At 39.1% G+C, this 27,554-nt stretch overlaps 1 protein-coding gene across 2 annotated transcripts in view; it reads right to left on the bottom strand.

Moving 5' to 3' along the window:
- Positions 1–25,938, bottom strand: part of GUCY1B1 (guanylate cyclase 1 soluble subunit beta 1) — a 42,740-nt gene extending 16,802 nt beyond the window's left edge. The window contains exons 1-5 of one of the 2 annotated variants that reach the window (XM_063421824.1): positions 25,831–25,938; positions 25,496–25,569; positions 9,263–9,363; positions 8,130–8,248; positions 3,545–3,742 (exon numbers count right to left, since the gene is read on the bottom strand). In XM_063421824.1, the coding sequence (XP_063277894.1) occupies positions 3,545–3,742; positions 8,130–8,248; positions 9,263–9,363; positions 25,496–25,569; positions 25,831–25,833 (495 nt within the window). In that variant the 5' untranslated portion in view covers positions 25,834–25,938. Of the gene's footprint in view, positions 1–3,544; positions 3,743–8,129; positions 8,249–9,249; positions 9,364–25,495; positions 25,570–25,830 lie in introns of those variants that run through there. The other variant, XM_063421825.1, reaches the window with a different exon arrangement.
- Positions 25,939–27,554: the final 1,616 nt, after the last annotated feature.

Below are 27,554 nucleotides of genomic sequence, written 5' to 3' on the forward strand. Positions count from 1 at the left end.
ATATAACGAAACAATGTGTGACAAAACCAGAACAATATTTTTCTTAATATTTAGTTTCCTCTTGTGATCATGGCTTTTTCAGCAGGTTGAGGAAAGTGATCTTTCCCCTCTCCTCAGCACTGAAAGGCCACACTGGGAGTGCTGTGTCCAGCTGTAGGCTCCTCAGTACAAGAGAGACACAGAGCTACGAGACAGAGTCCACTCCCTCTAGGGAGGGCCTCTAAGATGATCAAAGCACCAGAGCATCTCTCAGAAAAGAAAGGGCTGAGACAGCTGGCACTGTTCAGCCTGGAGAACAGATGGCTCAGCAGGATCTCATCCATGCACACAAATATCTGAAGGTGAAGAGAGGATGGAGCCAGGCTCTCTTCAGTGGTGCCCAGTGCCAGGGAAAGAGGCAATGGACACAACTTGAAACACAGGTGTCGTCTGAACATCAGGAAACACTACTTTACTGTGAGAGAGATGGAGCACTGGCACCTGTTGTGCAAAGAATTTGCAGAGTATCCATCCCTAGAGACAGCTGGAAGAACAACTGGCCCTAAGTGGCCAGGCATAAGCAGGTGAGGTTGAACAAAATGACCTCCAGAGGTCCCTTCCAATCTCAGCTACCCTGTAACCCATGAAACAGAATCTAACCACTCAATGAAACAAAACCAGCATTATCAAAAACAAGATCTGCTACCACTTTCACAGAGACTTGCAATATATTAGACGAATTCAAACAAAGTTTCATGAAAATACAGACTTAGAAGCATGTATTCTCTCAAGCAGATTTATATAAGCATTTGTTGAAAACAGATGGAGAAGAAAAGTGGGTAACAAAGTATTAAACATCAAATATCAACATTATACTAATATAAAGAGAACTGCAGAACTTACTAAGTCACTCCTGTGTTCAACTGTTATGTAAATGGTTTGGATTTGAAAGGACAACTCAGGAATCACTTTTTGCAAGACAGGAGACGACTCCCATAGTAACACTGGAAACTTTGGGCTAGACACTGAGGTTTTTTATCAGATTCAAAAAAACTTCCATCTTTCCTTAGGCAAAATTCTAACTGAGGTCCAAACCAAAATTTTTACAATAGAGGCACTGCTTGGTCCACAAAAACTGAAGGAATTAAAAGCAATTTCATTGCTTTTCTGTGCTGTGCTGTTTCAAACAATGCATTGCTAACAGATTAAAACACAGAAGTATTACTTTACTAAATTGTGTGGCAAAGAATGGAGATGAAAGAAGTTGGTCTATTTTTTCTCCTATTCACAATATTTTGAATAGTAAAACTACCTAGTTATTACAATGCCAGACTTGACTTTAAGATCTTCATATCATTCATGATTAATATCTGACCTGTGGGGTAATGGAGGAAGACTTTCATTGTCTGTGGATAAGCTGCAAATTTCACCACTCTCACCTTAGAGAATCAATTCTCTGCTTACATACCACTGAAGTTTCTGAGTACCTGTGGAGTACAGCTGTGTGTAATGTCTTAGAAATGTCAAGACATAGGCTATATTAATCAGGAGAGTCATGAAAAAGTTCAGGATTAAGAGTACATGACTTTTTAACAGGGAAAAGGTTAAAACTGGGATAACAGACAAAATAAGACAATATACACTTTCTTCAGTTTAGAGGTTAAAACTCTTTAGGCACCTATGTGCTTTTACCTCAGTCTAGAAAAATAGTGTAGATTTAAATTAGGCATGGCATTCATTTCTAGTTGACTAATATTTTGTTTGACTAGTATTATTAAATATCTATTTACTTACAGTACAACAGTAAAATTTCCAGAAAAGCCTAAAAAAGTCAAATTAAAATAAGAAGTAAATATATAATAAATATTTAAACCTCTTTAGAACATATTATTTGTGAGAAGTTTTAGATGGATATTAATACAATTTTCTCAGCAAAGTAGCCTTAAGACTGAGAGCACAGTTTATCAAAAGTTTGTGCTGCTAGCTGCTTGGGACAACCCAGATTCCCCCACTGCCCCATGGATCACTTTTGCCTCAGTGTGACCCTATGAGAGACAGAATACCAAACCATGTACAGGAACAGGTGAAGGTAAAAAAAAATCCAAAAAACTCCTGTTGTTTTGAACCCAGCTCATTTCCTCAGTAGAGTTTATTTTATAACTTGACACCAGCTGGAAGGCACAGCCAAAGAAGCTGCTGTAGGACAAGCCTGAGCACTGAGAGAACAGGGACTGCTTAAGCTGCCTGTGCTACCAGAAGAAATGCTTGTCAAGCGACAGCTTCAGCACTTTTGCAGCCAGCTTTCCAACATCGTCCTTTTTGTCTGTCTCAACACTTCAAATAAACAGGGATCCAAAAAAGGGGATTGTTTTGATTCTGTTGAATCCTTCTGTATCTAATTACTAACACCAGCTGCAAAAGTTTAAACTGTGGTTTTTCTACAAAATAGAATCTAAACAAGGCACAAGTATGTCACCACACTATACACAACTAGACATCTACTATAAACCTGAGCTAGCTTAGAACAGGAAACCTAGAAGGCAAATGTTCCAACATAGCAGTACAAATATCACTATCATTGGATTGCCTGCAAATCTCTTACCTGAGCAAGGTCAAGTTTTTGTGATAATGAAAGGATTTTCTCAACAAGCATACAATGAAACTGTGCTAGAAATGTATTATGGAAAAGAATATTTTAAAAATCCAAAGAATGGCTGGTGTACCTGCTCAGATTAGTTTCTACTTGATGAAAAAAAACTTGTATCAACTGTAATATTCCTAACAGAAAAAAGCTTTCATTTTTTTGTTTCTCCCTCCACATATATCTACACCTTGGACCAAACCGATCTTATACTACTATATATGCAAGGCCTGATCAATTAAATCTCCCTGTTGCTGTGGGCAAAGCAGGAATCTCTTTCTCGTTTCACAAGTGACTGAGCAAACATGTCATTACATAAACTCTTGTCCTTGAGGAACATTTGTTCACTTTTGGGGCTCTAGGTGCATATCCAGTCATACTTCCATGCAATGACAGCGAGAAACCCACAAACATATCTTTTTTCTGGGAAGAACCTGGAATGCTGGCTGGGAATAAAACATTGCTTGCCACCCAGACCTCATCAGTGCACATCAGCCTCACAGTCTGCACACTGATGAAGAATCTAGGACAGAGGAAATGTCTGTGTTCTCAGAGAACACAGCAGACAGTAAGAAATACATGCCAAACATAAAATAAAGGGGGAAAAAAACACCCCAAATACACCAGGATCTAATTTCTTTACATGTCCTCTTTACAATCCTTTTCTGAATAAGAGGATATTGCTCTGTACCATTCCCAGTCAGGTCTGCCTGCCAATTAGGGCTGGCCTGCTCTGCACATGGCTGATGTGTCCTTCACACAACACAAATGATGATGGCTCTTCCTGAGAGTTAGTACTGATGCCACTTCTTCAGAGAAGATAGCAACAGTGAAAACTACTGTTTGTCATCACTTCACTTTTGATTTTCTTGGTTTTTTCCTATTGACATAAATTTTCAATGAGTGTACCACTTCAGTCATTACCTTCATATCTATTTCTGTACCATGGATCTGTTGAGCTACTGTTTTGATGATTCCAATGACAATATCCTGCAGACCTTCTCTTTCTGAGTAGTAATGCAGAATGAGTCCCTTCCCCTTCTCCGCGTCAGTGCATCTAAAGGAAGGGGCTCGCATACCCGGGTAAATAGTAGCAAGGTGGTCATGCAAAGCATCCAGGTTCTGGAACAAGAAATGAAAAACATGATTATAAGGCATTCACTTACTATTTATGAAGAAAGTAAGCACATATTTTGTCCAATCTGAACATCCCCTTTCTCCTACTGCTCATAGTTCTACACGTTTGCCTTATTCTCTGTAGAAGTGTCATCACAGCAGGCTTTTCAGGTAGCCCAAAATGTTCTATCTACCCTGGTAACATCTGAACAATGAATGGCATAAAAATTAGGACTATTATAAATTACTCTAGATAGTAAGAAGTCGTGCTTGATTATGCCGTATTTTGAAACATTCAGATGATTAAAGACCTTCTGTGTGTTTCTCAGTCTGGTGCCTCATCCAGTTTCATTCCTTCCAAGTCTAGTCTTTATCACCTCCTCTTCAAATATTAATGAAGAAGCCAAATACAAATAAGCATGTCTGAATAAACATCAACATTTACTAATGAAAAAGCCTAGTTTTGACATCATAATAATCAAATTTACAGGGTCTGACCAAGTTCAAATTTTAAAGTAAAGATTTAAATGCTTGAAAGACTAAATTCAAGTATATCTTTTCTTTGACAATAATTGAAAAACCCCACAGAATAAACAGAAATATCACAGCTACTGTAATAACGTATCAAAAAAAGTTGTTCAGGAAAGGGAAGAGATTTTTTTTTCCTGCTACTGTCCCAGACATCTCATGTATTTAACTTTAAATTTTAACCAGACCAATTGTGATCTGGAGAGGAAAACAAAATTATCAACTGATAGGCATGGCTAATATGGACATTAAAGAGAACAATGAGATCAAAATCCCACTTAAAACACAACATTAGATTCAACTTTGATTGTGAAGCAATTATCAAGGCTCCAAGTTGCTACTTACTGTATATTTAACATAAAAAGAGCAACCTAGTTTGCAGGATAGAGTTGCAACCCACAACTTTTTATTTATGATGTAAAATTCATACAACACTTTACATCTTAAGTCCAGAACATTACTGTGTATTTTAAATGTTCTCTCACTGCCCTGCAAGTGACTGCTATCACAGGCTTTGCATGTTGTTTTCTGCCAACATAGGAAGTGAAGTGAAAATATTTTCACTGTGCTGTCTGGGAAATTCTCCACCTTTCATGAGCATCTGTCGATCATCAAATTTGTGGAAGCATACTGAACTTGTTTTCATGTGAGCTGCGAAGTGCTTGAACAGCTGCCTCTTCTCCTGGAGACCTCCAGACAAAATGACACTCTTAGCAATGAATTCCGTGGGATGCACTTAGCCTGGAATTTCCTCCTTCAGTTTTTTAGCTTGTTTCAAATTCATGTTTTTGTTGCTATATCAACATCTCCAAATTAGAACATGAAGAGGCAACAATCTGGGTGTCAATTCATTCCAGCTGTTAGTGGGCATTGACAAAAAAACATAATTCTTGAAGACAAATTCTGTAAGAACAGGGTTCAAGGGTTTGGCAGTCTTTCCAGGGTTCAAGACAATGAAACTGGAAGAGACTGCTTTGAAAGAGAGAGGATGAGAAAAGAGCAGGAGAGATGACTGGCTTTGAAGGACTGCCCTGCCATCTCCTTAACTGCATGCAGAACTGCAGTTTCAGTACATATGCCTCAGAAACAGCTGGGATATATTGACCTTTTGGAAAAAAACTTAGGGAGATACATGGGAAAAGACAATAATCTTTCAGTTACACAGTCACCAGCTGAAGAATTTCAAACAGGGAATAGCCAGTGTCAAGGACAGAATTGTTGTAAAATGGTTGTCTAAGTGTTTAAGTCTGGCACAAGTGTGACCAACAACTGGCAGCAAAACCACTTTACCACCCTTCCACTTTTTTACCGCTGACTTTGTCAAAGCAGTGTCCCAGGTGAAGCCCTTGTGATATGTCCTTCAGTTTTTACTCTCTAAGCTTCCAGAGTGGGGGATCTAAAGCTCACTGTATGTAAAACCTCACTCTGACCCATAGGCAAGGAGTAGACATGTTTTTCCAGATCATGGAGCTGAAATCACTTCTAGATCTAGACACTGTCATTGTTAGTCCTACTCCTCTTTTTTGTTGTTGCTGTTTTCGATCCATTCTAAATTGATATTGCAGCTTCTGAAAGAAAATTGTCTTTTTTATTGTGTCTTCATGTGCTGTGAGCCAGAGATGAGGTCAGGTACAGATAGGTTAAGCTCTCTCTGAATCCGAGACTGCTCAGATGTATGTCAGAGCTTGTGCTGGGACCAAAGAAGCAATTCTAGAGCTATGAGGAACAGTGATCAGCTCAGTGCGGAAATACAAGGGAATGTCCAAGCAAGAACAAGCAGTCATACTACATGGGGCTGATCCTGATCTATCTAAAAGTGAGAGTTGTGGTTGGCACCTGAAATACAAAGATATGCTGTTCACTGCTGTGTGGTACACAGCACCTGGAGACTTATCTAAAAGAGGAGTCAATCCCCTGAATTTTATTGCACTGCAACCACAAAAACCTAAATAGCCATGTAAACAATTCCTTAAATGAGAGCACTAACCATTTTGATTTTCATTCAATAGAAAGCTACTAAACTGAACATAAAAGCACACTCTGGGTTTTTTGGGAGATACCTCTTTTCACACTGCTTCTCCTTTGGCACAGTCTCTTTCAAATGATTTGCTAATTTTCCATGCTTGTGTTTTTCACATAAAGTATATATGTTTGATTTAGTTGCCCTTTTTATTTTCCGCTTTCATGAAGCTTGAAGTACTTGTGCTTCAACTATGAATAAACTAGATTTTCTTGAGATGTCAAAGGAAACAGAACATAAATGTGAGATTTATTTTCATATATTTTAAAAAGCTGCAGTTCTCAATTATTTTCTATATATCCTGACTCAGTATACATTTCAAGAAGCACTTTTGGAACTCTATTATGTATTTTAAGAATCTGAGAAAAGTTTGGGACAAACTCGAGCCATACTTATTTTTGTAACAGGTATAAAAATAGTTTCCTGACCTAATATGACTGCTGGAAGATGCAAAAGTAATAAATCACAGATAATGTTGATTTTCCATTGTAATAAAAAGCTAAAAAGTACACTTCTGGCATAGCTACTAATACATTAGTCCTGTTAACATTTAGAGAAGTATATAATAGCCAATGTCATCTGTTAACACTGAAATTCAAAGCAGCTTACAATGCTGTCATTAGAAGAATATAAATGTAAGCTGTTTCCACTTTCATAGATGTTTGGTGTGTATAACAAACATGCTCCGTCCTTTCACCAACACATGTGCTAAGGAATGAGAAGAGAAGTATATTATATGGAAAAGGGCATGAAGGAAAGCAAACAGTATCTGTATTTGTGACCCATACATGAGTAACCAAAGGGACAATGCAATGGGCCAGCTACACCTTTTATTTCCTCCCCTATTCTTGCTCAGCCTTAGCCACAACTTCAGTACATGAGTTCAGTACATGAGTTATCCTTGGAAACTACTTTTATCTGAAGGCTTGCTTTGAGAGCAGCCTGTGAAGGAAGCTATAAAATATAAAGGATGCTGTCTGTAGGCAGACAGTGGTTTACAGATCTGTCATGATATGCACATGTTGCAACATACACATACCCTGTCTGCCCAGCATCTACAGTTTGTGGGATTTATACAAGAAGTCTGGGTTGACTGTATCTAGGATGCTATAGAATGATCCAGGTTTTGGGGAGACACACAATTAAATATTCAAGTAATCCAGCAAACTATGATTCTTTTTCCCTCAATGCTGGAGAGATTTTAAGGGTACAGATGACAAGAGGCTACTGCATTTTCAGAGAAAATCAACAGTTTTGACAGTCAGCTTTTGGGCAGTCTTCAGTGCAATGCTTCTAACCTCATTACAGTACAATGTTCTCTCCAAGAGTGATATACATCACAAATATTAAATACAAAGTGCTTACTGAAGTGAACAATCTTCAGGTGACATAAAATGGAAGGCCATTTTTCTACACTTAGAAATAAGACTTTAGAGAAGACCGTACATTTCTTCCATGCTATTAAAGAATCATTTTTTATTTCTTTTTATTTATAGTACAATATCATGCTGTTCTGCAGTATCCCATCCTCAGTTCTTGGATGAAGGATAACATCTTAAGAGATAAGCTCTTATGAGCCCTAGCTCTGTTCATAACATACTATTAGAAATATCCAGTATCTATAATTAGTCAGAGATAATAGAAGAAATATCACAAAACCTGAACATCACATTTTCTGTTACTATAAATACGGTAAGTCTTTCCATCTAACACATACACCCCCTCCAATTTGCTGCATATGAATATTCTTGTTCCAAATTTCTCTTTGGAATTTCAAATTAAATTTCTGTTGACTAGGCCATAATTCTGTCTGGTATCTGAAACAATTTGGCACAGAATTCTTACCTGCAAAAACTCTCTGACATTTGAGCCCAAGACACGTAGAATTGTATCATAACCAGATTCTTGACAAAACACAAAAAACATCTTCCCAAACATTTGTAGAATTTCCCCAGCATTCAGATCTAGTTAAAACAGGAAAATACAATTCAGTCCAAATACTGTATTTCATGCATTAATTTCTTTACTCCTATATTCATGAACACTACACAGATGTAGTAGGTCAAGAACAAAGCAAGATTCAGGATTCATGTCGCAAATACTGAGTATCCTATAAATCCTAAGTATTCTATACTGAGAAATACAAGAACTTCTTTAAGATTTACCAATTACCATTATAACTTCACCGTATGGTATGCTTCATACATATATAGCATTTAGATTTTGATGCAGAAAAATGAATCACTTCTTGAAAAAAAAGGAACTTGGTTGTTAGTAGTGCTCGCCTCAGCAGAGTTAATTCTAATTTACAATAGCATGAAACCACATCAGCTGCTCCAATTCAGCATTACTACAGTCATCAGTCCTATAGATTCTTGGCTAATTACCGATGCAGAACGATTTCATACCACACTTGGGTCTGCAGATAAAATAATGCTGATGTGCACAATTCTACCGTTTAAATTCCAGACCAGAGAGCTGCAATGATTGAAAATGAATGCAACCCAAATCAATGGCTGACATGCAATTAAATGAAATGTGTCCATGCCACAAGCATTTCTGTGACTCAGCACTATTCTTCAAAAGAGATCAAGGATTTGTTCATTCATTTATTCACTGCTCTTGCAGCAGTGGTTGAAACTTGGGTGTATTGGAAGACAGTTGCAGCAGGATGTTGTTACTTCACAACTGCTTGTTACACTGCCCATGTTGTGTGGGTGAGGTATATTTCTCCAGCTTAAAATGGAATACTTTAGAAAGAATAAAATTAATTTCAAGCAATAAAAAGAGTAAAATTTTCTTAGAAAAATAAAAACAATACAATTCTTTCTCCTAAGATTTAAAAAAAATTCTCTGACCAATGCTCTATTTTCACTTCCCATGCTGAATCTTGTTCCTCTCTGCTACACAGATTTGGGGGTCAGGAGGGTATTACTTTTTTTTGATGAATGGGCAAAGTAGATACCTGTATTACTTACTAAGAACCTTGCTTGCAGCTGCTACGAGGTCATAGGTTTTGGAATCATCGTAAATTATTCTGACCAGAAACTGTCCCTCTTCATCCAGCTGTGCCTCCTTCCTAAAAAGAAAATAGAATAAAATCTTTTTGCTTGAGGAAAAAGCACCATATGGATGAAAGTTTTTTAAATAAAATAAGTTTGTAGAGCTATTCAAGACAGAAAATTAGAAATAAATTTGTTCCATATCTCAGTCATTAGTGTACAATACAGATATTTCAGACCGCAAATGTTCTGAAAATAATAATGAGCAACAAGAACATAAACATGATTTTTCAGTCCAGGGCCTCAAAAAAAAGTTGCTGTACTAATAAAGACATGTTCTGCATTTTAAAATAAGAGACTATCCAATAATGCAGGCCATGGTAGGCTCTTTAAACACTTTATAAGCTTTTTCATTCTATCACATTTTAATTACACTTTATTTACAAAAGGCATTGGATGTTTTTAACAACCATTTGCACATATGTCCAAAGAGGAATTTAAAATACAGATGCAGGTACCAAATCAAACATCTTTTTTCATAATTCTGCACATGCCCAGTAGATAGGAAGAAAAAGGATGCAAGGATTTTGCAAGGCCTTGTTCTCACATTGCACATCAATTCGCATGTGTCACTACTTACCTAAAGCACAATAGAAATGCATATTTCTTCATGTTTCTTCTTCTTTTCATAAAGGAAATAACTCTCTACCCCAAGTTCAAGACAAGACTCATATATATATCCTCTGGACACTTACTACTGCTACTAACTAAAAAACCAAAACAAATTACTGCTTTGTTTTTCGGGTTATTTACTATTCTCTTCAACTTGAGCATCAAGTCAGCAGCTTGTCCAAAAGGCTTGTACAAATCTGTAGGTTATATTTTTGTACTGAGGAAAACAAGTTAATCCCCAGACAATGAATGAACTGTTGTGTCTTCTAAGCTCTGCATTTGGCACAAGCGAGTTACTAGGGAGGACCTACAAGTGCCTTCCTCCCTGCTTTACCCCATGTGCACAGCATAGGAGCCAGGGCACTGGTGCTGCAGGAATGGCCAAGTCCCAGCTGCTGGGAGGGGGACAGGGAGCATCTCCATGGGCAGGCAGACCCCAGGATACTGAAGAGCCAGCTGCCCATGTGGCTGGTCCTGCTGTGCACAGAGCATGGCGATGGACATGGCCCTGTCTCTGCCTAGTTTCAAGTATAGCAGTATTCTGTATTTGCTCTTATTTCCCTTGCAAATTTTCCTTCAGCAGATGAGGTGTGCAGAGTGGCCTGCTGTGCCCTCAGATGAAGTTGTGACCTTTTTGTTGAAGTCGTCATCTGGAAAATGAGCACAGCCTGCTTTCTCAGTATGTTTTTTAAAATAGGTGTTCACCTCCTGTGGTGTTGCCTACAATGACTCTCTATAGAGATAGTGTGCTTTGCAGAAATAGTGATGAGAGACATTTGTAAGCACTCGTGTTCTAACTGATGTTTGGCTCAGCAAAACTAACATGATCACAGCATCATTAGTATATTTGCAGGTAGAGGGTCACAGCTACTTCATTAAAAGCAAATTACCCTTTCATCTAAACTTATCTCTATGCTGCAGTTCATTTCAGGAAGCCAAAAGAAAGGCAAAGAGACAAGAAAGTCTTGAAATGAATTAATGAATCATATCTTACATCACACCAGAAAAAAATCAGTTTCTCCAGGAAAAAAAAAACCCTTAGCATTAGAAAAACTATAAAAAAGCAGATTATGAGGTAGGTTTTTAAAAAAATCTAAGCACAAAGATGCAAATCAAGACATTAATCAACTTGGTAGTAGTATAATTATTTTTCTAATGTACAAATGAAAGAAGACAATGAGTAAACAATTATTTACTAGTACCATGGTAATGAAGAGCTTTTACCAGAGTATGAGTGGTAGGCTCAAGGCTCAAGCCTACAGACGAAATTTCTAACTTCTGAATTTCTCTTGGTTTAATTTCATAAGGTGGTATCATTGATTTTAAAAGTTAATTAATACAAAATAATAATACTTGCAGAACAATTCAAGCACTTACAGAGGTAGGGGAATTACCCATCCATTAAAACAGAAATGTTTCCTGATGTACTCCAGGGGAAAGTAGAGAGGTCTGAGAATTGTGTATTCTTGGTGATCTTAAAACTGCTAGATGGCAAACGGTACTGCTGAGAAAGACTGATTCAATCTCATATGGCAGTAGTCTACCGACCTAAGTGAAATTACTTGTTTTTTAACCCTCCAGTTTGTAATCTTCAGTCTTTCATAATCTGTTCACTTAATCGATATCTGGAACTCATTATTTTCTTTTTCCTCTTCATCTTCCTTTAATCTTGCTCCTCACATTCTTTCCAACACCCAAAAATTACACAGCATTGTTTCCATATTTCAAAAATATATTATTTATTAACGGATGTATTGTAACTGTTACTTAAAATAAACATTTTTATACCCATTGTAAGACTGATGAACCAAAAACAAGCTAAGCAATTTTCCTAAAGGAATTTGACAAAGCTGTAGAGGAGGTGCAACTAAATATCCCTCATAATTCCACATAAAAGAAACATCATTCTCCATCCAATTACATGAAAAATATTACAATAACCTTAATTACGCAGGATCTTAAGCAGGAGGAGTTGTTAGTGGGAAATGATGTCTTGAAGCATAAGAGATCAGTCAGGGACAAGAAGGTAAAGTTTATATTTCCTAAGAACAGAACTGAAATGAATATGAGAAAAGAAAACCATCTTGATTATTTGATTCTCATAACATGGTATGTAACTACAAGTCAGCTACAGTTTGGAGGGATGTTTGCAAAGAGTGAACAAACTTTCCCACATCTCTGATACATGCTGTGCTTTTTTTTAGTCTCTCTGATCTGAGCCAAACCACAAAGGATAAAACACACATCTGGAAAAGCAATGAACATCCTCAAAAATACTGCATACTTGCACAGTCCAACAGACACAGCTTTTCTGTGGGAGAATTTTCTCTATGAAAGATTGACCCAGTTTGATGATGTTGGTGTCTCCTTCAAAACTTCTTGCACATCTTTACAACTACACTGACTGGAGCTTTTCCTGATTACTTCTCTGTGCCAAGCCATGCTTCTTCTTTCTGATTTTATTTGTCTTTAGTTTACTCTGTCAAAGTTTTTGTCAGTATCTTCAATTTCTCTGAGCAACCACTTTTTAAAATCACCACTGGTTATTTCAGTTATTTCAGTCTACACCATTTAAGTATTTTAACTATTTTTTTCTAGTTTACTCTAGATCCTTTGTACAACTCAACAGCCATCTCTGTAGCCTTACTGATGTATCTACATTAAAAATATTTAAAGTTGAGCAAAATTTTCTAGAAAATTTGTCAAAATAAATATTTACTCCTGCAGGGGATTACACCTGTTGTTAAAACCATGCGGGCAAATATTTCTTGGTTTGTTCTACAAATATGGTAAATACCATGACAGTGGCTAATCTAAGCCTGTGTTGAAAGATAAACTGCTTTTTTAAGATGCATGCTTGAGAATTATTAGAGTTCAGAACTTTCTTTTTTCTTTCCAAGTCAATTTCTTCTCCATACCTCTAAGATCTGTTGTGCTGGTACATCCCAGCAATTTAGATAGGTGTTCAGCTGAAATAAAATTCAGTTAGATATCTGTTTTTCTGTATTATTGTTTTGCCAGATGAATTTTCCTGTCTGCTCCATCACCTGTTCAGAGAAGCTGCTCTGCATACAGACAACACGTAGCCAGAGTGATTGTGGACAGGCTTCTGAAGGCCTTCTGCTTCCCTCAGCAATCTAACAGCAGTGAGCGCTTCCAAAAGTCTTTCTCCCTGAAACAGTAGTCTTAAGACTATATGTAAGAGGAAAATGGTGCCAGGACTTTATCCAAAATGGCCATTGCAAAGTGAAAGCAAACCTATTTTTTCAGATGCACTGGTCCTTCAGCAAGTCCACAAAACAGCAGGGCTTCTAATGAACCTGTCTGAGACAGCATCACAGCTATCAGCACCAGAGACTGACCATGAGTGACCTCCAGCAGCTCAGGAAACAGGACAGTGTCATTCAGGTGAATACCTAAAATTGTTTCCTCATGGCTGCAGTTTTCCTAATTACCTGACCCTACCTATTTCTCAAAGTTGCATGCACTTACACTAAGGGAACAGCTTTATACCAAGGGTGATAGGAAGAAATATATGATAGTGTCATGACAACTGCTGGAATTAAAGCTAAGAGTGAGGCTGTTTTGTCAGCTTTGCAGAGCTGCTGTGGTCAGCTGTGCATCGAGCGTAATTCCTTACTGTATTTGGCTGACCACATTTCAGAGAAAACTTCATAATCCAGAGCTTTGCAAAAAAACTGTGGCATTTCCCTTGAAATGTTTTGCTGCAATCTTAAATTAGAGGTTTTGACCAGATAAAATTATGGGAGGAAATTAGCATAGTTCTAATGTTTTCTGCAGATTGCGGTGTTTGATCACAAAGACATGAACCGCAATAACATGTTGGTAGCTTTCTTAAGAACTTGACTGGAAATGAGCCAAAAGCAACAAGCTCTGGCAAATTCCCAAGCCCTGCTTAGTTCTTTAGTAAAAAAGCAGTATTACAGTAGCAAACTTTTTACTTTTATATGCCTGTTTTTTCAAAATAACTTTCAAGTCAAATAGAACAGAATTTACAATTATTGTCTCATTTACATCTATAGTGACAAAATAAGCGTGGGTTTTGCTCCCCTGTAAATTTATGTTCAATACGTTAAAACACCCTAGGATTTTAGTGCTCTCACACAAACTGACTCCTGTTACACAAGATGTGATATTTCATGGTTCAGAACTTACATCGTATGACATGCCTGTCCTAACTTCTACAGTCTGGCAGCCCTTTTTATTTACTCTAGACTAATTTTGAATGATTACACAGAGCTATTTCAATTGTGGGAAACAAAGATTCCAGCACAGACTTTTCTAAAATGCTTTTGTTTTCTTCCAGAATGTTTCTATTATCCAGGTTAATGTGAGGCAGTTTAATTGGGCAAGAGTAGAAGCTTAACCATTGCACCATGGAAAATAACAGCTATACAGAAGATATGTTTCACATAAAGGTTTGGCCTTGAAATCACTGGAAAAATTCCTACTGAATAGATCAATGCAGGTTCAAGACTTAAAACAGCTTTTCCTCCATCAGTCATGCTAACACCCCCCAAACTGCTGTTGATTTAGTTGATTTAGCAAAGAACAGCATTACAGGTGACATATCTGTACACAATGGTCCCTTTGAAAATCTTTCCCCTTGTGCAACTAGTTCAGTATTTTTAAACACACTACTAATGTTCAAAGGTAATGTTAATAATTCACAGAAATGGCTGACATGCTATGTGTAGACAAGCACTCAAAGAAAATTCTTACAGCCTTTCAATTTGCATGCAGCAAATATTGAGAAAAAAAGATATGGTAGAAGACTGCACGGAACAATTACTTTGCATCCTGAAGATGCATAGGCTTCTTTGTGATATATGATTATTACTTAGAAGCTGCTGGAGTCACTTTAAGGGATTTTCCAGTATCCCAAAAGCACAACTGGATCTCTGCCTACCAAAACTCAGTCCAAAGTGTGCACACTGGGTGTGTCACCTTGAACACACCACAAACAACAGCTAGTTCCAACACCACCTCCAGGACTTCTTCCATGATACACATTGTTTCTGTTGGGACTTTTGCCACCATTGTGCTTCAGTATTCTTGGTGTACCAAGGATGGAAAAAGTGCTCGTTAAATTGAAGAGATCAGACAAAACAATCTTAATGACAAAATAACTCTACTGCACTTAGAAACACAGCATGGTTCTGATCTCACTGATAGAAGCAAGTCAAGTGTAATTCTCTTCCAAGAGTAGCACTCTTAAACAGGATTACATGGGTCAGAACTAAAGATGGTATCTGTGAACCCAGAATCATTGTCTTTGCATCTCATTTACATTAAAATGGCAAACTCACTGCTCATACCTCTTCACAGACAGCTGTTTTTTTCAAAATGCTTCCCATTTGTTTTTAATGTATTTCACAAAGATGCTTTACTAAAAGTTATTAAAAAGCATTGAGCCACCATTCAAAAAAGGAAAAAAGCCAAATAAACTTGTACATGTTTTGTATGATCCAAAGATATTTTAAAATACCCAGCTGGGAAGAACATAAATTATATTAAGTTACAAGATTAAATAAAAATGGGAATCTGTCCAGGAAAATGATGTTCTGGGTAAAGTAAATAGGTATATTTATAGACTTCACAGTTCTGAGCTATTTCCCAGTTTTACAGGCTGGATACAGGAGTGTTTAATGTAGGTTTTCAAAACAAGATAATACTAAAAGATACAGTTAACAAAAGTACAAGTTCGTTGTTGCTACTACAAACACTAAAAGTATTATTAAAAACATAACGCTAGTATTATTTTGCTTCCTTTTACGTAAGTGGAATAAAAAGAATGGTATTTAAAAATACTCTTTCATGCATTTCATTAACAAAAGTGAATGATGTGTTTATAACACCTGTTATCCTGGCACATCTAATAGTCCTTAATTCTGGAAAAACTGCAAAGTACCTGAGAGATACTGCAAGAACACTTATACCAAGTTTCATAACATGCCAGTATTTCCTTTTAGGCAACCTCTTACAGAGGAATTAATGAATTTGGTATCCACTCAGTTAACTCCTGACCTTCAAAGCAGGTCCTTCCACTGTGAGGAATTGAAAGAGCAGGAAGCACAGTGTCCTAACCCTATGAAGCTTGTAAATATCAACCTCCCTACCCATGAAGAATCATCTAATCAGCATCATTTAAAAATATACATATATAAAATACTCATTAGACCTTTGGAATAGTATGAAATAAGGACTTAAAAACATAAACAAAATTAAATGTCACTTTCTGGATAAAAACTCATTAATGTTAGACAGAGTATGGATTAAAAAGAAATCATCTACTGTCATTTCACTCCTAAGAGCTTTCCAAAGTGTCTTTCTCATATGTATTTGTAGGCAATCTGTATTTTTTTCAAAATTATTGAGATTGGTTGAACAGACCACTGCCTTCAGCACTGGGTGATAGAAGAGGCAGCAAAACCTCCATTTTCTTGCTTTTTAACAGATCACTGCAATTATTTACAATTGAGAACTACATGATCCAAAATAAGAACGGATTCACAATCTAAACTCTAGTGAATAGTTAATTTTTTTCACCATTGCTCATTGTGACAAGACAGTTAAGATAATTAACACATTACATCTGCAACACTTTTGAGCATGAAAGAATTAGTAAGTTCAAGTAAACTGTAAAGCAAGCATTCTTTACAATAATTAGTCAAGGGCTGGGAAAGGGAAGTATTGAGCAAACTCCCAGCAGTTCAACAAAGAAGAAAAGAAGATTCACAGGGCACTGACTGCCACCACTGTGTACTGACACAGGTATGCATGTCTACGTGGTAAACTCTGTAACTCACCTGTTCACCACCCAGACTTCTACAGTTCCTGGGGGGAAAAGGACAGAAGACAGGAACAGGAAAGCCAGCATTTTGGTGGGAAAAATCCCAAAGGCATTAGTAGGATAAAACAAAATTGAAGTCCGAGACACACCAAAACCTATACTTAGAAATTTACAAGGAGGTTGGCACCAAGGTTCTCCTGCAAATCAATCCCTTGACAAGAAATTACAAAGATAACTGGAATACTTTTCACTTGTGTCCATTACAGATGACTACTAACTTAAGTGCCCCATCTCACGTTTTGTACAGATATTTGATTCTTATTTCCTGTTTAGTTTGCATTTTTATTGCCCAGGCCACCCAATGGAGATGACGCAGACATAATCTGCACATACATACAGGCATGCACATCAACATTTATTTGCATATGTACCTACATACACGAACAGATTTTCTCCAAAAACTTTACATTCTAAGCTGATGATTATCCAGCTTCTACCAGAAGTGATGCTGTTACCACTGCAGACAAACTGTTATGGATTGTGGTACTGTTTTACATGCTTTTTAAAAGGCTGCCCTATTTATAGAAACTACAGTCAGCTGAAAACTTGAAAAGCACTTTCCAGAACAATTACAAAGAAATAAAATATATCTCATAAAGAGCCATGACTGTCTGGTGAAGTTTTTTTTTTTTTTTTGTAGTTTAGTGAAAGCAGGAAAGATAGACTCAGGTTCGCTTAGCAATATTACAGCAGTTTGCTGCAAGCCACACTTCCCCTTCTGTTCCTGAGCCTGTATGACGCAACATTCCAGCCACACCCATGAGCCCACAGAACCTGTTCCTTTTCCTCCAGGCTTCCCAGTTCCTTCAGTGCTGAGGCTAGATCCTATTCCACTAATGCACAACTATTTCGTGTTTTATTTATCCCATTCCTCAATATATAACCTCAGGCTTGATTTGCAACACTTTTCAAACCCAGTTCTGACGACAGAATTATTCCATTTTAATTCCTGTGGAATTGATGTCCACTAATTGCATGCAGAAGCATTAATTAGCTCTCCAACAATCTCATGAGGCCAATTATACCATTTCCATTTAAAATAGGCAAGAACACCACAGATCAAAAAGGTTTCATTCATTAGGGTGCCCAGTATGTGACAAGTGGTTCTGGTTTTTGAAGATACTAAGCACTTTTTATGCTCAAAACACAACTTTTCTGGACTTTACAGCCAGAATCAGACCTAAAAATTATCTAAATTCCCACAAATTTTAAGATCTTACTATTGCAACTTAAAACACTTTCACTAGAGCTCTTGTGGATATTTTCCTAGGTTTCTGGAAAGGCAAACTATACTGTCGTAGCAGCTATTACTACTTCTAAACACTGGGCTAAGCAATAGCAGAAGGCCAAAATCTTGCTTCTTGCAGGATTTGTCAACGAATATAAGTTGTGTTTTGATATATTACTAAAAAGAATAAAACATCTCTGACAAAGTGACATTCTGAACTCAGCATATAGACACAGTAAGCCAAACTAGGGCCTTCATTCTGCAGCTAAGAAAGTTTTTTATTATTTGTTTTAAGTAGCATAAAAATGGACAATTCTTGCTATGTGAGAAATTCCTAGGAAACAATGCAGTCCAAGTCCATGTCCTGTGAAATAAATGATTAAATATCTTCTTAAAGGCATTTAGTATTTATTTTATATTATTTATTTGCATTATTTACTATTTTAGAATGTAACTATAAATATAATTCATGAGAATAGCACATCCTGTCAATAAGTCCCTAATTATCTAAATGCTAGTGAAATCAGTGGAGTGCCATTTTTAGACATGTAAATGAATAAAAGCATCTACCTCTTCTGACTTAAGAAAGCAACCTACTAATAAACCTAACTGCTAGGAATGACTTTGAAAATTTATCCAAAAATATTTATTCTTAAATCACCTAAATTTCACTGCAAAAGCCACACCAAGTCACTACAGTCTGACCTATGCTAACCTTCACCAATAGGATGTAGAAGTTACTGTCTGTTTAGCTTAGTTTTCATTTTCAGGCCTAGCAGTTTCTTTCACTTCCCCAAATGGTACAGTCTTCTACCACTTCGGCTGAACCCAATTTGAAACTGAGCAGAGCTTTCCACTTTCTTTTTCCACACTGCTCCAGGACAATTTCTCAATTGTCAGCGTTACACCATTTTAACCATAACAGGAGACTTACAGAAAAAAAATCTTTTAAGAGCTTGGTGCCTAGGTAGATGACATTCTGTGAAGCTCGGGAAGCAAGAGTTTCCCTCCTCCTGGGACAAGCAATTGACTTTTGCTCTTCTGTAGTATGCACTTCCACATCACTGGGCCCTGTAAAGTTTGTGCTGGCCAGAAGGCTCCCCAGGCCTGGAGTTGTGGCATTTAAGAGTGTGGACAGCACATGCCATCCTAACGGCTCTAAAAGACAAAACAGGGTAAAGGCAGGAGAAGATGCTTTAATTCTGCATTAAGCACTGAGTGATGCCTTGATAGGCTGACTAGAACAGAGGCCAGAGAGAGTTAAGTAGGTATTTATAAAAGGCCTTAAAAAGATACACCTTGGGCAGTACAAGACCGTGACCAGGCCTCTGCTCAAGACAGACCCAAGATGGATGCAAGATGGACGACCAGTCACCAGAGTTTTCACAGTTTATAAGTTTTGGTCCATTTACACATTGGGGTTAATGTCAGAGTCTAGAACATCCCTCGGGCCACCCTGGAGAGTTTGGAGACCAGACAGGGGGGTCTGGGATCTGTACAAGGGGGTCAGCCAGCCTCACACAGAGCCCAGGAGGACACTGCCTCTGATCCCTGTCCACGGGAGTGAATGCCCACATTGTATGAAGAATCACAAGCTGACAGAATTCAAAATAAGTAGTATTTAGTTTACCATATACGCAAATGAAGAATCTAGGATTTTTAGTATATGGGGTTGAAGAGACAAGATGGAGGAATTGGGGAGTGGCCCCTGTGCTCCTTGTTCTTGCTCTCATCCCCCATCTTTTGCTGAGTTGGATTTTAGAGATTGGTTTAGAGTAGAAATGACATGTTAGCATAGGTAGTAGGCACTGGTAAAATTTTGTAAATAAAAAGTACATTGTGGATGGTGGTTGGGTGAGGGGTACTGTACATAAGGTGTCGGGCTCTCTGATCCGCCCCAGTCCCCCGCGTGTCCTGCTCTGCTGGGGATGCCTCACAGAGCTGAGAAAGAACTAAGATAATGTACCCTGCCAGGGAGGCCTGGCAGAGCTGAAAAAGAACTGAGATAATGAAGAATAAACAACCTTGGAAATGTGCACCGGCGGACTCAGCTTGTCGTCTCTGGCTCCGGTGTGTAACACTTAGGGCAAAGAGAAGACTGAAAACCTTATTACCTCTTGGAACAGCAACCCAGGGGAAACTCCCAGGGAACAGCAACCTTGGGAGAAAACATTATTACCTCAGGGAACAGCAACCCCGAGGAGAATCTCAGGGAACAGCAACCCTGAGAGGTTAATTGTCCAATTACAGCTTCAGGTTATGAAGTCCCATCCTCCTGGTTTGCTCTCTTCAGTTCACTGTTGTTTACACTTTTGGGCCCGAAGCCACAATGCTGTCCTTGGTTCTCAAGCTGGAAAAGGATTGTTTTGTCTAACTACCTTGTGAAAAGAGCTTACTAACATTTAATATGAAGTTTAGAATTACACAATAAGGCAGTACAGCATCTAAAAATTATGAAAGCTAAAACTTAAGGCATCATGAGCACCAGAGATATAAGGCTATACTTGGTATATACACATATCCCCACACTAAGGTGCAGACAGCAAAGGGGAAAAAAAAAGCCTATTTTTCTACTGTGCAAGTTTGAACACTTCTCCAGAATGAAACAAAAAGTTTTTTCACCTCAAGGTAGTTGCCTTTAGCAAATGCTGAGTTTCAACTTCCATTCTAGTTTTTCCACACTACATGTGTTTGTGGGGACCTCTACCATAAAAACAGAAGGAATATAATGAGTAGCTGTGCCATTTCATTCTCCAAATCCAGATATTTCATATACCTATGTGGGGAAAATACTAATTTACTCTACAGGCTTGTGATGAAACGTTTTAATGCATTTCTTTATTAGATTTATTGAGTTCTCATTTATTTTCTTGGCAGAATGTTTCAGTGTCACAGTTTGAGCATCTAACCTGGCCCCAATTCAGATTTAGGAGCCTGTGGGAAAATCCTGTATTCATTTAATCAAACACAGAGGAATAGTGTTGGGAAACACAGGAAAAAAAGACTCTGTACATATTCCCAGCTGACAACATTGTCCTAGCTCCCACATATTGACCTGGAGCTGTTTCAAGAAGACATCCCTGTCAATGCTTGCTACACAATTAAACCCTCAAACTGCTGAATGGAGTGATCAGAATTTCACATATTGGCTGTTCAGCTCAGCCATAAGGGATACCTGCCGCAGAAGAGCTCAGATTTTAGTGAATATAATTTCTTAAGCCTTGGAATTTTTTTTTTTTTGTTTTGACTATATGAGTAATCTCTCTGCATTGTTTTGGACAGGTACATGGACAGTAATTCCACGTGCACTACTTACAAATGTGTGCACACGCTACCGTATCACCCAGCAGTACAAACTTGGCCTTAAACAGACATGAGCACGGAATTGCACATATGTGGGAATGGCCAGGCCGGACAACTTTTAGTTTATGTTGGCTGCAGAGGACTTGAAGATATCTAATGCCAAAGGAATCTTGAGAACCACCCCTGAGAACCAGCCATTGCAATTGTGGCCACACGATCTAAACCAGCCCTCTGGATGTAACAAGCACAAAATAAAGGATTCAGAAGAGGTCTTCTCTTAAGTATGAAAGAAACAAATGAAAAGTGTTTTATCAGCAAAAGTGTGGTTAACAGTTCGATGTCAACCAACTGTTTATTTACTAGCAATTCTTTGCAGAGCTAATGAAGCACTGATCAAAAGAGTCTACTTTCATTGCACTGCAGGTCGTAAGTCTCCCCTTCCAAGGACTGAAATAATGAATGACAAAATGAGCAGTGTTCATGCAGCTTACAATTGCCAGTAAGCAAAAGAAAGGACTGTGGTGAATCATCGTCACTTTCCACCAAGAAAAATCTGCTACTGCAGATTTTTATTGTTACTGCAACTACAGAAGGACTTTCCTCTGACTCCCTCTTGCTCATCCTCTTTGCCAAATCCCTCTAATGATTCTAGGGCTTCATCACAAAACCCCTGTTCATTAATTCAAATTTTCAGTTCTGTAAGTGGCAGAGAAAACCCTAAGGAGAAGCAAATTCTGGAGGCTCTACTGTTGAGAAAATAAATCAAGATTAACTTTCAATACTTACATGCCAGCTTTCTTAGTCCTGTTTTAAACTCAATCTATTTGGGATTCAGAATGCTGGTTCAGAAATAGGCAGCTTTGAACCATTTTGTGTGTTAAGCATTTTAATTCTCGCTCTTTAGGAAAGCCAAGCCCTATATCAAAGTATATACTGTAATTTTTCCATGAACTTAGTGTCTTATTATATATATATAAGAGAAGCCTGTTGTTTAGTTATGCCTTTTTTAAAAGTGGATGAAAATAACATGGAGGCTAGCTTCCCCAAGCATTCCACTCTGGGCCATTGAAAATCAGTATGTATCTGTTTTCGGATAGATCATGGTTTGAAAATAATGCTGAAAAATTAAAAAAATAACAGACATGGAGACTTGAAATTATCATTCTAACTCAATTAACAGTAAATGATGGCACTGAAAACACCATTCTTGTAAGAGCATCAAATTTGTGTACCCAAATTCTCTACGTAAAAACTTCATTCGACACCACTTTTGACTGAACAAGCTACAGAAGATTTTCCATGTTTCAGGAGGAGTATACCTTTTCAATTCAGTATTAACTTTTTTAAATGCACTTTTTGGAATGACCAGATTTCATTACTTCAGTTCATTTAGTTCTATGTTTTCTTCTCCCTTCAATCAATATTAAGTACAAGTTCACCTGCTGACATTTGAGAATCACTCAGCAATCATAACCCATCACTCTGCAATGCTGGTTCACGTCTTCTGTGGTGACCTCAGAGAGAACAAAATAGCAATATGTGATCAGCTCAACATTGAAAAAAAAACCAAAATCAAAAAAGCTTAGATAAGAAATCTTGTACTGAACTACCCAGAGGCCTCTCTACTTCACAAAAATGCTGAAGTTTTATTGCAAATTCAACCTAATAGTGCAAAGTTCCTTTTGGTTTTTTGAAACAGCCAAAGACTGTTGTCTTTAATAATTATTTCTCCAGTCACAGTGATTCAACTGATTCAGCTCAGCATGCCACAACATTGTTCTGTACTTTCTTGCTGTTTCCTAAATGACCAGTTCTAACAAAATGGCCTTTGCAAGAAGTTTGTATTTGCTTATAAAACACCCAGGCTTTTCCCCAACATCACTTGGCTACCAGTTTGACACTCCCATTCCCTAAATCAGCACCACTATAAGATGTTCCAGAGATGGCTGGTTTACTGCTTTCTAAACTCTAGGATACACAACTGAGAAATCCTGCTGAATAAATACCCCATGGTGACCAATTTCACATAAGGAACTACGGCAGCTGTTGCAAATGCATTGGGTCCTTCTTGGAGACCACATTCCAGTCTTCTGCTGGGTGGTCATGCTAATTTCCTTCCAGAGAGCCATCTTCTTGTGAACTAACAGCAGAGCCTACCTGCTGGGCTGCCACAAGACATAAATGTTTCTCATTTGAAAAGAAGAAACAGGACATAGCAGCTTCCTGATTTTTCACAGCTGACCTTAGAAAATTATTTTGTATATTTCTATTAAATTTCTCCAAAATGTTATATGACAAATATTCCTCATGGGCTTTAGTTATCTTCAGTATTCTATTAGGTGTTTCCAAAATCTAAAGAGACAGAACACAACATGAATTATGGCTGTGTTCTGACAGCATGGTCTTACACTACAAGATGAAACTCTGTATCTTCTCTGATTGATTGATCTTAAATACAAATACATATTCAGCGGGCAATCTGGACAAAAAAGTGGTCCACGATACTTAAAGGCATCTTCTTAGGGGATGCCATGCCAAGAAAGACTGAACACCGTATTTGATACATTTACTTACTTTAATTTTCATGGAAAATGATGCGTGTCACTTTTATCACCTCTTAATTTATATATTTAATTTTAAAAAATCAAAATCTAGGCATTCAAAATAGATCACTGTGTTTAGAAATGTTTCGTACGGAAGGAAAATAAATGCCGCACTTCTATCACAAAACTCTGTGGCATATACTAAAGGTTCATCTGTGGTGTGCACAGAACTGTATTTGCAAACAGTAATTTACACAGTACCTGTCAGGGATCAATAGAACAATGAATGCCTGCTGAACCACAACTGTGGACTCACCTTTGGTGATTTTAAAGACTTGGCTAGACAAAAGTCATAGCTGAGCCTTGATCTAGTGCCTGTAACAATCCAGGCTGGAACAGAAACTGGACTACATGACCTTCAGAGGCCTCTTCCAGAGAACATTTCTATGATTCTCTGATTTCATGGTACTGAGCAAGGTTACCACATCCTCAACAAATGTTTGATGAAAAAAATATGTCATGGTAACAAAAATCTCACAATCAAAACTGGCCTTTGACTCCAAAATTGTATTAAGACAACAGCAATATATTATAAAATCAACATCAACACTGGTATATTAAAACTGACCCAAAATAAATGCGACAGAGGGATACACAAGGCATCCAGTTGAAAGAGGATCACTTTCTCAAAGTTGGATAATCTACTTCTGCCTTATCAAGAGATCATATTAAACCATTTCTTCTGACCACATGTTGCCTAAAGCCAAATGAAGTAAGCCTACAACTGCAAGGTAATTAAAACTGTCCTTTTAAAAATTTTTGTTGTAGTTTTGCCCAGTAATTCATACTATCGTTTTTCATGTAAACAGAATTTTGTTTGCACACTCATTTAAAAGTTTTTGTGCAATCTCACCACTAATCAAAGGTTTAGAGTGAAGGCAGTCACTCCTTAGAAAAATGTTATAACTCCAGAAAACCAAGGTCACAAGAAATCAGGTTTAAGAAATGAAACCAAAAACCATTCTTCTACTACATTCTTATATATATTTCCCTAAAATAATCAGTGACTTTTTTGATTTCAAGCTGAGGACGTTGTGAAAATCTGACAGTATTTCAGACAGTGTTTATTAAATAAACATTGTATCTTAGTTCCTTCAGCGATGCAAAGGGATGCAACTGTTGCACGGTTCACCTGGTGGCCTGATGTAAGGACATTACTTCTGACACATATACTCCATATAACCGGGGGAACCGCGGGGATCCCCGCTGCGGCTCCTGGAGACCGGGAAAGATGGAACACAGCGGGTCTTGCAGGCGCTGACGGAGGCCGCGAGCGGGACGAGGTGCGGCAGGAGCCGCGCTGCTCTTGTCACGGCGGGGAGACGCGTCGCGGGTGCCGCTGCCGGCCCCGCAGACCCGCCCGGCGGCCGGGAGAGGCGGCAAACGGGGCGCCGCTGCCCGGGACCCGGCCGGCCCCGGCTGCCGGCCCTGCGCGGCCCCGCGGACAGGCGCGCACACAGACACACATCCACACAGACACACACACACACACAGACGGACGCACACAAAACACACGCACAGCCACTTACTTGATGTCCTCCCAGACGGCGGGGCCGTAGTTGCGGATGACGAGCAGCTCCAGGGCGTGATTGACGAAGCCGTACTGCGGGACAGGATGAGGCGATGGCACTGTCAGGCACCGGGCGGCGGGGGAGCCCCTTCCCCCGCCCCGCAGCATCCCACTCCACCCTTCCCATCACCCCGGCGGGAAGCGACCCCACCGAAACATCACCCATCCCCCCCGAAACAAAGGGCTGGGGCCCGGCTTCCCAAGCGGGTTCAGCCCCTTCCCTCTGTTGCACGGTGCCGGGCAGAGCGGACGCGCCCCGGCCCCGGGCAGGGCGGGGGGCCCGGCGGAGCTCACCATGGTGCCGGTGCTGCCGCCGCCGCCGCCGCCAGCAGAGGATGGGCCCGGCTGCCTCACCGCCTCCCCGGCCGCCGCCGCCCCGAGTGGCACCCGCCGGCAGCCAATGGCGAGCGCGACCGCTGCCCGGGGGGCCAATGGCGGGCGCGGCCGCCGCGCTCTCCTCCAATCAGAGGCGGAGGCGGGGCTGCGGGAGGCCAGGGCCGCGCGGGGCCCGCGGGCCGGCGCCGCCCGGGGCTGGGGGGCGGCCGCTGTTGGTTCCGGCGCAGAGCCGGGATTGATCCCGGTGTCCGCGGCGTTCCTGCTCGGACCCCATCTGCTCGAAGCGATTGAGGGGGTACCTGGAGGGCAACGCGTGCTTGCCCTGCTGTCAGTTCCCTGTGCAGCGATTGCCTTCCCAAGAATGCTTCAGTTGTTTCTTGAACCAACGCAACCACTTAGGCTTTTAGGAAGAAAAATGTCCCCAAAAAAGGGAAGAATCTGAGTGACAAAGTGATCGCAGACATTTCTGCTGCTGTGCATTCATTTTTCAAAGGCCAGTGAAGTTAAAAGCATGATAATGAGTGCTTTCGGTAATGGAGCTTTTTGTGGGTTTGAGTCTTTCTCAGGTGTCAGTGTGAATAAACACTGCATTGTATCATTAACTTGCAGAATAGGAATACTTAGGGGGCTCTCTAAGTAAGGTATGACCCTTGCAAAAGGAGGTTTTGAGCAAAGACAATATACCAAGGCCAGTTTGGAAGTAACACTCTGTCACTGCTGGTAGTGAAGACAATACCTGGGACTTTTGCCCTCGTAAATCCTATTTACTTCTCCTTCAAGCACTTATTAAACAGTTTTGAGGATACAAATGTCAAGGAATTCCTGGCAGCATGTCCCAGGCAGGAAACAAGTTGATGATATTGAGAATACGTGTAAAAAAAATATTCTCATTCTTCACAGATTCCAAGGGAATCCACTTTGTATATGGGGTAAGCCCTCATGCTCATGAAGTACTAGAGAGATTATATGAAATTATTTTTGGTTATAGTTTTCAGAAGGTAGATTATCTGGTGATTTTGTGTACCTAAGTGACACCTTTTCGAAAGTGCTGATATCTACAAGGGTCAAAATTTCCTTGGATAAATATTAAATTGCCTTTCTTCTTATTTGGTTCAGGATTGGTAGGTTGCATTTGCAGACTGTTCTTGTGATTAACCCAGTATAATACAAAAGGAAGTTCTAGCCACGGTGAAATTTGTAAAATGTGAAGTGAAAACAGCGTGGTCAGAATAAAAGCAGGCAGTGACTGATTTCGTTTTCTAAAACAGGGGTCTCCTTTTAAAAGTTTGGGAGATGCTGAATTAAAGAATTCAACCAAGTGATTTGTTGAGAAGGACAAGCCTCCATTTCAGATACCTGCTCAGTCAAGTCTGCCTGGAAGTCTTAGGCAACAAGATTTGCTTTCATCTGAAGGAGAGGCTCAAAGTCAGTAGGATAAATGTCAAACTAAGCTGTTAATACTGAGCTGTGCTTCCAAGGCCCAACCATGTCAGTATCAGGACTGTCAGGCCACATGCATTATGCACATCACACAAACATTTGGACTGTATCTGATGCACTTCCATAAAGCCTGCAGCTTATTCCACTAAAGCACACAATCATATTCCCATTTGGGGACCCTCATGAGCTAGGTACACATTATACATGCTTTTTTTAAACATGTTTCTTCCTGATTTGAGATG

Source organism: Prinia subflava, chromosome Z (assembly GCF_021018805.1).
Source record: "Prinia subflava isolate CZ2003 ecotype Zambia chromosome Z, Cam_Psub_1.2, whole genome shotgun sequence".
NCBI lineage: Eukaryota > Metazoa > Chordata > Aves > Passeriformes > Cisticolidae > Prinia > Prinia subflava.